This window comes from Sminthopsis crassicaudata, chromosome 3 (genome assembly GCF_048593235.1).
Source record: "Sminthopsis crassicaudata isolate SCR6 chromosome 3, ASM4859323v1, whole genome shotgun sequence".
NCBI lineage: Eukaryota > Metazoa > Chordata > Mammalia > Dasyuromorphia > Dasyuridae > Sminthopsis > Sminthopsis crassicaudata.
Genome location: NC_133619.1, coordinates 637403783 through 637416878, shown reverse-complemented (window position 1 = coordinate 637416878; position 13096 = coordinate 637403783). Strand labels below are relative to the sequence as shown.

At 48.1% G+C, this 13096-nt stretch overlaps 1 protein-coding gene across 4 annotated transcripts in view; it reads left to right on the top strand.

Annotated features, from left to right (window-relative positions):
• Positions 1-919: 919 nt before the first annotated feature.
• Positions 920-13096, top strand: part of GRAMD1A (GRAM domain containing 1A) — a 35057-nt gene continuing 22880 nt past the window's right edge. For 2 of the 4 annotated variants that reach the window (XM_074306814.1, XM_074306813.1), the window contains exon 1: positions 9122-9420. In XM_074306814.1, the coding sequence (XP_074162915.1) occupies positions 9158-9420 (263 nt within the window). In that variant the 5' untranslated portion in view covers positions 9122-9157. Of the gene's footprint in view, positions 1029-4824; positions 4904-9121; positions 9421-12153; positions 12357-13096 lie in introns of those variants that run through there. The other 2 variants (XM_074306817.1, XM_074306816.1) reach the window with 2 other exon arrangements.

Genomic DNA, 13096 nt, shown 5'->3' with positions numbered 1-13096 from the left:
TATCTGTAAAATGAGCTAGAGAAGGAAATGACAAACCACTCCAGTGTCTTTGCCAAGAAATTGTGTCAAAGAGTCAGACATGATTGAAAAAGACTGAATAAGATTCCAGGAAGGGGGAAAAATAGCTCTTTTGAAATATCCCTTTGTCAGACCTTATTTAGTTCTGAGTAGTGTGGATTAGGGAAAAAATTGATCAACTGAAGTGTCCAGAGCAAGAAAGTGAAGATGATAAAAGGCCTTGAATCCATGTCAAAGGAGGACCAATCAATAGAACTGGGCAAGTTCAGCTTGGAGAAGAAAAGACTAAAGGAGGACATGCTAGTTTTCAATTCAATTCAATAAACATTTATTAAGCACCTACTGTGTGGCAGGCACATAGTTTTGTCCATCTCACTCTCTGTGACCCCATTTGGGGTTTTCTTGGCAAATGTACTGGAATGTTTTGCCATTTCCTTCTCCAGCTCATTTGACAGATGAGGAAACCGAGGCAGATGGGGTGAAGTGACTTGCCCAGGGTCATTCAATTATTAAGTGTCTGAGGCTCATTTCTCTAGAGAGATTAATAAGAAAAGACAGTTCCTGGCCTCAAAGAAGCTATAATTTCATGGAGGAAGATAGTACATAAAGAATAGCTGAAAAACGGGGAGCTGAGGAGCAAAGAGAGGCATTCCTTGGAGATTAAACCAAAAAAAGCTGAAAGTTGTGGGTGTTCTGTAAAGGAAGGCTCTGGCTGGAGTGGAGTGTTTTATCCTCCAGCCATGTTAGAGGGGAGAGACAATAGAGAAAGTGCTCAGTAGACAAAACTGAGCCAATCAGAATGAGAATTGAGATTTCAAGTGATCAGCCCTCCAAGTACTTGAAAGGCTGCCCTGTGCTGAAGGAATCAGCTTTGTTCTACTTGGCCCTAGAGATCAGTGCCAGGAACAAGGAGTGGAAATTACCAAGTGGCCCATGGAGGCTTGATGGCAGGAAAAAACAGCCCAGCCATCAGAAGTGTTCCAAGGTGAAACAGAAGCACGACTTGTCAGGTATATTAGAATGGGAACTCCTTTGGTATATGGGCCACACTAGATGAATGGCCAATGAGATCTCTCCTAACCCTCTGATCTGTGATTCTGCCACTTTGCCATTCTCTCTCTCTCTTTTTAATCATAGCTTTTTATTTACCAGATATATGCATGGATAATTTTTCAGCATTGACAATTGCAAAACCTTCTGTTCCAATTTTTCCCCTCCTTCCCCCCACCCCCCTCCCCTAGATGGCAGGTAGACCAATACCTATTAAATATGTTAAAGTATAAGTTAAATACAATATGTATTTACAGATCCATACAGTTATTCTGCTGCACAAGAAAAATCGGACTTAGAAATAAGGTAAAAATAACCCGAGAAGGAAATAAAAAATGCAAGCGGACAAAAACAGAGGGAGTGGAAATGCTATGTTGTGATTTATACTCATTTCCCATAGTTCTTTGGCTGAGTGTAGCTGGTTCTCTTCAGTATTTAACAAATGGAACTGATTTGGTTCATCTCTTTGTTGAAAAGAGCCACATCCATCAGAATTGATTATCATATAATATTGCTGTTGAAGTATATAATGATTTCCTAGTTTTGCTCATTTCTTTCAGCATCAGTTCCTGTCAGTCTCCCCAGGCCTTTCTGAAATCATCCTGCTGGTCATTTCTTACAGAACATAATATTCCATAACATTCATATACCACAATTTATTCAGCCATTCTCCTACTGAATCCACTCATTTTCCAGTTTCTAGCCACTACAAAAAGGGCTGCCACAAACATTCTTGCACATACAGGTCCCTTTCCCTTCTTTAAGATCTCTCTGGGATATAAGCCCAGTAGTAACACTGCTAGATCAAAGGGGATGCAGAGTTTGATAACTTTTTGAGGATAGTTCCAATTCATTCTCCAAAATGGTTGGATGTATTCACAATTCCACCATTCCATCAGTGTCCCAGTTTTCCCACAGCCCCTCCAACATTCATCATTATCTTTTCCTGTCATCCTAGTCAATCTGACAGGTGTGTAGTAGTATCTCAGAGTTGTCTTAATTTGCATTTCTCTAAATAATAATGATTTGGAGCATCTTTTCATATGGCTAGAAATAGTTTCAATTTCCTCATCTACAAATAGTCTGTTCATATCCTTTGACCATTTATCAATTGGAGAATGGTTTGATTTCTTATAATTTAGAGTCAATTCTCTATATATTCTGGAAATGAGGCCTTTATCAGAATCATTGACTGTAAAAATGTTTTCCCAGTTTATTGCTTCCCTTCTAATCTTGTTTGCATTAGTTTTACAGTTTACATTAGTTGTACAAAGGCTTTTTAATTTGATATAATCACAATTTTCTAGTTTGTGATCAAGAATGATCTCTTGTTTGTTCGTTGTTTGTTCAGGTTTCTTGGGGTCTCAGTGAGCAGCCTTCTTTTAAGTTCAGTAATCACCACAAGTACAGCCAGGAGTTAAAGTTCAAATCCTTTATTACTTTTTTCAAAGTCTTGTCTCCTTTCCCGGAGCCCGGTTAGTTTTCTTAGAGGCCTATCTCTCTCCTTGGTTCCGAGAGCTTGAGCTCCTGCCACCAATCCTTTGTGTTCTCTGCCTCTGCCAGCTTCTTGAGGTCCTCCTGAATGTGTCTTGGTTTCTAAGGGGCAGGTAGGAGGACCACCACCATGGTCTCTGTCTTCCAGTTCTCATTCTGGAGGAGTTTGTCTGAGTTTATAGTCTCTTTTTTATGTGTGAATCTTGTGAAACTATAGTAAGTACTAAGTAGATGTACCATTACTTTACAATGGTAAAGACTTCCATTGTCTTTATCAATTCCACTGACTTAACACCTTGTAAGAATCCTTTGTTTCTGTCCTCTGAATCTCTCCGAATTTTCTCTGCTCTCTGAAAGCTTCTCAGGCCCTATCTGGCTGAGGCTTCTAGCTTATATGTTCCATCCTGAGTATACACCAATCATTCTATCACTAGGAAACCATTATTTGTTGTAGGATTAAATCAATGCTAAACGAGATTTGACCATTGTCTCCTCAAATCCATTTAGTACCTTGTTTTAAATTCTGGCCCATAACAATCTCTAGTTCTTCTTTGATCACAAACTCCTTCCTCCTCCACAAGTCTGAGAGGTAAACTATCTTATGTTCTTCTAATTTATTTATAATATCATTTTTTATGCCTAGATCATGAACCCTTTTGACCTTATCTTGGTGTACGGTGTTAAGTGTGGGTCAATGCCTAGTTTCTGCCATAGTAATTTCCATTTTTCCCAGCAGTTTTTGTCAAACAGTGAATTCTTGTCCCCAAAGCTGGGGTTTTGGGGTTTGTCAAACACTAGATTATTAAAGTTATTGACTATTTTGTCCTGTGAACCTAACTTATTCCACTGATCAGCTGGTCTATTTCTTAGCCAATACCAAATGTTTTTGGTGACTGCTGCTTTATAATATAGTTTTAGATCTGGTATAGCTAGGCCACCTTCATTTGATTTTTTTTTTTCATTAGTTCCTTTGAGAGTCTTGACCTTTTGTTATTCCAGATGAATTTTGTTGTTATTTTTTCTAGGTAATTAAAATAGTTTTTTTGGGAGGCTGATTGGTATAACACTAAATAAATAGATTAGTTTAGGTAGTATTGTCATCTTTATTATATTCGTTCAACCTATTCAAGAGCACTTAATATTTTTTTCATTTGATTAGATCTCACTTTATTTGTGTGAAAAGTTTTTTGTAGTTTTGCTCATAGATAGATTCCCAAATATTTTATACTATCGGCAGTTACTTTAAATGGAATTTCTCTTTGTAACTAACTGTTGGATTTTGTTAGTGTTATATAAGAATGCTGAGGATTTATGTGGGTTTATTTTGTATCCTGCAACTTTGCTAAAGTTGTGAATTATTTCTAATAGTTTTTAGTTCTCTAAGTATACCATCAAATCATCTGCAAAGACATTTTGCCATTCTCTTACTCCTTGGTATCCCATATGCCGATACTATACACATGTCTCCATCTCTCTGTCTCTGTCTCTATTTCTCTCTCTCTGTCTCTCTCTCTCCATCTCTTTTTCTATCTCTTTGTGTTTGTGTATATCTCACCCTTCCACATTTACAGTTCCATAAAAAACATTTGCTGCTAGCCCCTGCCAGCAGAACACAAGGATGCCTTCCCTGTCCTTAAAGATGTTTAAGAATTAGATCAATATTAGATCAATAAGCATTTATTAAGGACCAACTATGTGTTTGGACATTGGGGATACACAAGTAAGAACAAAACCACTTTCTGAACTCAAGGATCCTGGTGGGAAACACAGTTACCCAAAGGGGTGAATGTAATGTTCTTCTCTAAAATTATAATGTTCTCTGAGAGCAGGTTTCTTGGGGAGCTTCTGGAGGCAGTCTTCATTTCAGGTCAGTTTAATAATCACCCCGAATTCAGCCAGGAATTAAAGTCCAGATGCTTTATTTTCTCCTTCAAAGTCTTGAATCTTTTCCTGGTTAGCTTTCTTAGAGGCCTATCTCTCTCCTTAGTTCCCAGAGCTCTTGCTGCTAGTCCTTTGACTCTGCCAGCTTCAGCCTCTTGTCCTTCCAATGCCTCCATCCAGCACAAAGGTGGAAGTTGGAATGAATGCCTCCAAGAGTGGGCTTGTGGGCTTCTCACTTGTGAATCTCCCGGAAGTCCAAGAATGGGCTTGTCCTTTTGTGGACTTGTGAACTCCTCCTTATATATGTGAAGTCTAATGTTTTAAAGGTGTGAATTAAGTACATAAACATTAGCACCTTGTTTCAATTTCTGGTCATAACAGGTGAATTCAAAGTGAGTCCAAATCCTTGGATTATGGAGAGGATTCTATCATCTCTGAAGATTGGGAAAGGCCTTGTAAGGTACCTGGGCTGAGACATGAAGGATGTGGGACATTCTAATGGGGGAAATGGGGAGGGACAGAATGGCAGGGATGAGCAACAGTTGAGGCAGAGGCACAGAGATAAGATGGGGAAGGAAAATCACATGGGGAGAGCATCAAGATTGTCAGCTCAGCCAGGCCATAGAGTGAGTAGAGATGAGCAATGTACAAAAAGGCTGGAAAGCGAGATTGGAGACAGGGCATGGAGAGCTTCTATCCTAGAAGCCGTAGAGATCGTTAGAAGTTTTTGAGTAGGGAGTCACACAATCCGACCGATTCTTTGGAATTTGTGGGGAGGACGGATTGGAGAAGGAGAGAGAGAGGTTACAAGGGAACTTCATCCAGAGGCTATTTCAATAGTCTAGAAGAGAAACTAAGAGAGCTCAAACTAGAAAGATTCCTGTTTAAGTGACAAAGAAAGGGAGTGACCTGTTTGGTTTTTGTTTTCGAAGAGGAACAGCAACATCATGGAATCTTGACCTGGGAGTGAATCAGATTTCATTGGAAAGGGATGACTATAAAAGATGTAGAGACAGAATTAGCAAGGATAAATTTAAAAGTATTTATTATGAGGTTTTTTTTTTTTTTTTTACTATATAATTTTACTATTTGCCAAGTAGGGGAGACATAAATGTTAAATTGACAACTTGTATATGATGGGCTAAGAGAGAGGGAATGATGATGAGATAATAACCCTGAGTGAATGAGAGCCTGTCGGTGTTCTAAATAGGAATATGGAAACTGGGAGCAGGGATGATGATCTCAGTCTGGGGCTTACTGAGTTTGAGGGACATTCATGTAGAATTGTCAGTTAGAGATGAGATACTACCAGGAAAGATAAGTTTTCAAATGTGAGAGTCAGGACAAATGGATTGCTGCAGCATTTCAGAGAAGGTAGCTCACAGTGCCACGTTGGACTAAGAGGAGTAGTCATGGTAGAGGTGACACTTGAATTTGGAGAGGTTTTGAAGGATGATGGTTCTTCAACGGGAGAAGAGGAAGAGCAGGAGAGAGCATTCTGAGAAAAGGGAATGGCAAAGCAGGAAGGATCCAGGCATATTCCAGGGAACAGCAAGCAGTCCAATCCAGGCAATCCTAACTAGATTTTTGGGCCCAAAGCGAGTTCTACAAACCATAACCAATGTAAGGATACAAAACATACCCATGGTGGAGAGAAAGGAGGAAACCTTACTCCTTGGTGGGAAAGAGAACCTGAGGACTCTGCACTTCAGGGTGGGGTTGCTTCTGAGGAGGCTACCACACCCTCCTGAGGTGGGAATGGAGCTCAAGGCTCCCAGGGAGGGGCCCCCCCCAGCCTGATATCTGGTAACTTCCTATTTGTGTGCAAGCCAGGACATCACCTCACAAGGTCCTTTTCGAAACTGTGAACAACCAGCAGCATCACTCTTGCTAACTGTTAGCTCTGCTGGAGGTTGTGAGTGCGCTGGGAACAATTTCCTAGTATTGTTGTGGCTCTGATTCCAAGGCTTGGAGTATGTGAAGGGGGATAGTGGGATATTAGATGGGAAAAACAAGTTAGGACTAAATTATAGAGTACCCTAAATGCCACCCTGGGTGTATACAATATCTTTCTTTTTTAAAAGTAGTAGTAGTAGTAGTAGTAGTAGTAGTAGTAGTAGTAGTAGTAGTAGTAGTGGTGGTGGTAGTCATAATAGTGGAACTAGAGGAGTAGTAGTAGTAGAAATAATAGTTACAGTAGGAATAGTAGTAGTAGAGGTAGAAGTAATAGTAATAATAGTAGTACTAAAGTAGTAATAGTAGTAAAAGTAGAACTAGAGTAGTAGTAGTAGTAGTAATAGAGGTAGAAATAATAGTAGTAGCAGTAGTAATAGTAATAATAGTAGTAGTAATAGTAGGACTAGACTAGTAGTAATAATAATAATAGAACTAAAGTAGTAGTGAAATAATAGTTACAATAGGAATAGTAGTAGTAGATGTAGAAATAATAGTAATAGAAATAGTAGTGATAGCACTAGTAGAGGTAGAAGTAATAATAATAATAGTAGTAGTAGACGTAATAGTAGTAATAGTGGAACTAGAGTAGTAGTAGTAGTAGTAGAAATAGTAGTTACAGTAGAAATAATAGTAGTAGAGGTAGAAGTAATAGTAATAATAGTAGTACTAAAGTAGTAATAGTAGTAAAAGTAGAACTAGAGTAGTAGTAGTAGTAGTAGAAATAGTAGTAGTAATAGAGGTAGAAATAATAGTAGTAGAAGTAGTAATAGTATAATAGTAGTAGTAATAGTAGAACTAAAGCAGTAGTAGAAATAATAGTTACAGTAGGAATAATAGTAGTAGATGTAGAAATAATAGTAATAGAAATAGTAGAACTAAAGTAGTAATAGTAGTAAAATTAGAATTAGAGTAGTAGTGGTAGTAGAAATAATAGTTATAGTAGAAAATAGAAGTAGTAATAGAAGTAGTAACAGAGGTAGAAATGATAGTAGTAGTAGTAGTAGTAATAGTAATAATAGTAGTAGTAGAGGTAGTGGTAGTAGAAGTAATAGTAGTAGCAGTAAAAGGAGTAGGAAGAGTAATAGTAGTAAAAGCAGTAGTAGTAATAGTAATAATAGTAATAGGCAAAGTAGAGATAGCACTAGTAGAGGTAGAAATAATAATAGCAATAGTAGCAGTAGAAGTAATAGTAGTAATAGTAATAGCAGGAATAGGAGGAATAGTAGTAGTAGTAGAAATAGAATAGTGGTAGTAGCAATAGGAGTAATAGGAGGAGGAGGAGTAATAGGAATAATAGGAGGAATAATAGGCCTAGTAGTAGTAGTAGTGAGAATGGTGGTGGGGATAGTAATAATACTAGAAGTGGTGATAGGGTGGTGGTATTGTTCTTGTTTGTCTTTTGTTTTGGAGAGGACTGATGACATCATAGTGTTATGTCTTGACTTTTGAGTGAATTGGAATTGTTGGGCAAGGGCAGCTAAGTAGTGTCAGGAAGACCTGAGTTCAAATCTGACCTCAGACACTTACTATCCTGGGAGAGCCACTAACCCTGATTTTCTCAAAAAAAAAAAAAAAAAAAAAAAGGATTAAAGGGACGAAGAGTTGCCTCCATGGGTCTCCGCTGCCTCGGGCCTCCATGGAGATCCTCAGATCCTCTTGCTGGAGCTTTGGTGACCCAGGTTTCCCCACCAGGCCCCAGTGCCTCCCACCCTTGTCCCTTTCCCTCTCTCCCCCTCCCCCCACCCAGGTCTGCTGCTTCTTAGACAGCTGGCAGATTCTCTCTGAACAGGTGTGTGCATGTGGAGGGGGGAGGTGTCTGGACAGTAACACGACCCCAGAGAAGTTCTTCCGGGCCTTCAAGGTCACCCGGTCCTAATGCCAAAGATTCCCTCCCTGATGCATGGACGGGGGAACTTGTCTCCCTCTTCCTCTCTGTACTGGAGAGCTGCGGGACCCAGGCCCTGTGAGAACAAAGGTCAGGAGGAGCCTCCCCTTGGGGGAGCGGAGGTGGCAGGAGACCCTGGGGTGGGCGGGTGCAGGGAGAAGCGTTCTGGCCCATTCCATGCCCTCCTGGGCTTCAGCCTCAGAAACCCACAAGCCTGGGCCTCCCCTTAGCCAGAGACTTCTGGATTCATAAACAGCCCCACCCCCAGCCCGAGAAACCCCCGGATAAAAGCGGTGAGGTTGTCCCCTTCCCTGCTGTGGCTCCCGGGCTGCCCAGAGCTAGCGGGCAGGCAGCTGTGAGAAAGTCCCAGTGTTTGCTGCAGGACTGACTAAGCAAACAGAGGCGGGACGGCCCGTCCGGCTGTGACAGTTAGCCCGGCCTGCTCCGTTAGTCTGTGTCCCCTCCGCCCGGAGCACCTCTGGGGCGGCAGAGTAACGGGACAGCTCGGGCCCAGGAGGGCGCGGTGGGGGGAGCTGCTGCAGAGGAGGGGCCCAGGGAGACGCTGGCCCAGGGCGGGGAGGAGGAGCACACCGAGCCCCACCGCTTACTTCGGAGCCCACGACATCGGCCGTGGGTCATTAGCTTGTCCCGGGGAACCTGTCTTGCGGACTCCCCCTTCGGGGTACCCGCGCTGCCTCGGGCTCCCTGGGCTGGAATAAGGGGAAGTTTGGGAAGCCCCTTTCCTTCTCGGAGGCAGAGAGTGAGGTGGGCTTGTCTCCCCCATGAAGCCCAACCGGCCCGGAACTTCCTCTTCTCTCCTCAGCCTTCCCGCTGGAGGCCACAGACGGCAGAGGCTCCCCCCGGCCTCCCTCCATGGAAGACCTCCTGCCCTTGCTGCCCTGGGTGCCCTTGCTGGGAGAGACAGAGGCCCCCTCGAGGCCCCCAAGCCCGGCAGAGCAGCGCCCGAGGGGGCGTGGTGCCGGGGAGGCAGAGGGGAGGGCCCGGGCGCGCCGGGAGCTGCTGCCTCTGCCCACCATCCAGGTCACGCCCTCCAGCGAAGGGGAAGGACCCCGGTGCACCCCCCCACCCCGGCGCCCGCGCAGGCCCAGGAGCCCCGACACAGACCCCGGGGAAAGGTCAGCCTGGGGAGGGCTCGCAGCGCGTCCCACTGCAGCCAAGGGGGGGGGCAGGGGTGGATCTCCACCGAGGGAGTCCGCCCGAGAACAGAGACAGAGACAGAGACAGGAGGAGACAGAGAGACAGAGACAGAGACAGGCAGAGACAGAGACAGACAGAGAGAAAGAGACAGAGACAGGCAGAGACACAGAGACAGAGACAGACAGAGACAGGAGGAGACAGAGAGACAGAGACAGAGACAGGCAGAGACACAGAGACAGAGACAGGCAGAGACAGGAGGAGACAGAGAGATAGAGACAGAGACAGGAGGAGACAGAGACAGGCAGAGACACAGAGACAGGCAGAGACAGAGACAGAGAGAAAGAGACAGAGACAGGCAGAGACACAGAGACAGAGACAGAGACACAGAGACAGGAGGAGACACAGAGACAGAGACAGACAGAGACAGGAGGAGACAGAGAGACAGAGACAGAGACAGACAGAGAGAAAGAGACAGAGACAGGCAGAGACACAGACACAGAGACAGACAGACAGGAGGAGACAGAGAGATAGAGACAGAGACAGGCAGAGACACAGACACAGAGACAGGAGGAGACAGAGACAGGAGGAGACACAGAGATAGAGACAGAGACAGGAGGAGACAGAGAGACAGAGACAGAGACAGGCAGAGACACAGAGACAGAGACAGGCAGAGACACAGAGACAGACAGGAGGAGACACAGAGACAGAGACAGGAGGAGACAGAGAGACAGAGACAGAGACAGGCAGAGACAGAGACAGACAGAGAGAAAGAGACAGAGACAGGCAGAGACACAGAGACAGAGACAGACAGAGACAGGAGGAGACAGAGAGACAGAGACAGAGACAGGCAGAGACACAGAGACAGAGACAGGCAGAGACAGGAGGAGACAGAGAGATAGAGACAGAGACAGGAGGAGACAGAGACAGGCAGAGACACAGAGACAGGAGGAGACATAGAGACAGAGACAGGAGGAGACACAGAGACAGAGACAGGAGGAGACACAGAGACAGGCAGAGACACAGAAACAGAGACACAGAGACAGGCAGAGACACAGAGACAGGAGGAGACACAGAGACAGAGACAGGAGGAGACACAGAGACAGGCAGAGACACAGAAACAGAGACACAGAGACAGGAGGAGACACAGAGACAGGCAGAGACACAGAAACAGACACAGAGACAGGAGGAGACACAGAGACAGAGACAGGAGGAGACACAGAGACAGGCAGAGACACAGAAACAGAGACACAGAGACAGGCAGAGACACAGAGACAGGAGGAGACAGAGAGACAGAGACAGAGACAGGCAGAGACAGAGACAGACAGAAAGAGACAGAGACAAGCAGAGACACAGAGACAGAGACAGACAGAGACAGGAGGAGACAGAGAGATAGAGACAGAGACAGGAGGAGACAGAGAGACAGAGACAGAGACAGGCAGAGACACAAAGACAGAGACAGGCAGAGACACAGAGACAGAGACAGGAGGAGACACAGAGACAGAGACAGGAGGAGACAGAGAGATAGAGACAGAGACAGGAGGAGACAGAGAGACAGACAGAAACAGACAGAGACACAGAGACAGGAGGAGACACAGAGACAGGAGGAGACACAGAGACAGAGACAGGAGGAGACACAGAGACAGGCAGAGACACAGAGACAGGAGGAGACACAGAGACAGGCAGAGACACAGAAACAGACACAGAGACAGGAGGAGACACAGAGACAGAGACAGGAGGAGACAGAGACAGAGACAGGAGGAGACACAGAGACAGGCAGAGACACAGAGACAGAGACACAGAGACAGGCAGAGACACAGAGACAGGAGGAGACACAGAGACAGAGACAGGAGGAGACACAGAGACAGGCAGAGGCACAGAAACAGAGACACAGAGACAGGAGACACAGAGGCAGAGACGGGCAGGGGCAGACAGAGACAGATGGAGAAAGGGAGAGTTTCCAGAACTCAGCAGGAGAGACCCAGAAGTTAGGAGGAACAGAGAGACCAAAAGACACGGAGTGGGGCTGGGGGGGTAGGGGCAGAGGAGACAGAAACACAGAGACAGAGACAGAAGGCAGAGGGAGAGAGCCCCCCAGGAAGGAGAGCCAGAAAGACAAAGGAGACCCCTGGGGGAGCTGGGGAGGGGTCGTAGCAAGTGCAGCGGAAGCCGGAGACGGACAAAGGCGGAGGAGGACGGGGATCCTCGGAGAGAAGCTGTCAGGACGGAGGCAGAGCCGGCAGGAGGGGCATCCGCAGGGACACACACGGGGACACGCGCACACACATACACACACACGGGGACACACACACATATACACACGCACACACACAGGGATACGCGCGCACACACACAGGGATACGCGCGCACACACACACGCAGGACGACTGCTGTGAAAAGGACTGACTGGGGGGCGGGGGTGGGTCTCCCCTCCCCCTTCCTGCCCCCCGTTTCCCTTCGCCCCCCCATTTCCGGTCCGGCGCCCAGCGGGGAGGGGGGCGCGGGGAGGGCGCCCCCGTTCCGGCCAGGCCCGACCCCCTCTTCCCCGGGCCCCAGGTGTCCAGCCCGGAGAAGAGCGCCCGGCCCTTCCCCGCCGTGGGGCCGCGGGGGCGGGGCTGGTGACGCGAGGAGGAGGAGGAGGAGAAGGAGGAGGGGGAGGGAGGAGGGGGGGGGTCGGTGACGCTGGGGGGGTGTAGCCGCCGCCGGCTCCGCGGCCTTTTGTGCTGCCGGGAGGGAGGGCGGGCGGCGGAGGAAGCGGGGCGCCGATTCCCCTTCCCCGGGGCCGCGGGGCTCGGAGCCCTCCCAGCCCGGGCGTCCCGTCCCCCTCCCGTCCCGTCCCGCTCCCACCCCGGCCCGGGCCCCCCAGTCCCCGCGCCCAGGAGCCCCGCCCGGCCCGGCCGCTCCGTGCTATGTTTGAGTAAGGATGGTGGGGCGGGGGCGGGGGGGCATGGGGGTGCCGGGGATGGAGGGGCGGGGGGCAGGGCCTAGGGGGCGCGGTGAGGAATGGGGAGGAGGGACCTGTGGCGCGATGTCTGGGAGAGGTGGGGGAGTCCCGAGGGAGCGGGCCTTTTCGGGGAGCCGAGCCCGCGGGCGGGGAGGGAGGGGCGGGGGGACGGTTTGTTTGGGGGGGGGAGAATGGAGGATTAGGAGCTGAGACTGCTGTCAGAGCCCGTGGGGGAGGGGAGCAGCTGGTGGGGGGAGCAGCTGGAGAGGGGGCAGCTGGAGAGGGGGCCGGGGGCTTTTCGTTGTGGAGAAGGGGCGGAGGAGAGCCCCCGTCGGGTCCGTGTCCTCGGCCCTGCGGGGAAGCCCGGGGCGGGCGGGGGCCGGGGGAGAAGAGGGGAAGGAGGCCTGGGGAGGGGGCTCGGGAGTGTCCGCCCCCGGGGCCGTGATTGGGGTCCCCCGGCCTGCAGATGTGGCCGCCCCCGTCTGGGGTCGGTCTCCCCGCGTCCTTGCCCCGGGATGGGCGCGGGGAGGAAGGAGGCCGTCCGCGCGGACAGTATCCTCTGCCAGGCGGGGCTGCCCCTCCCGCTGTAGCACCTTCCCCAGGCCCGGCCCCAGTGTGCGAAGTTGGCCGGCGGGGCCCGGAGGTACCTGTGACTCCGGGCCCGGGGAGTCCTACCACAGGAAGCGGGGAGGAAGCCGGGCCGGGGCTCCTTC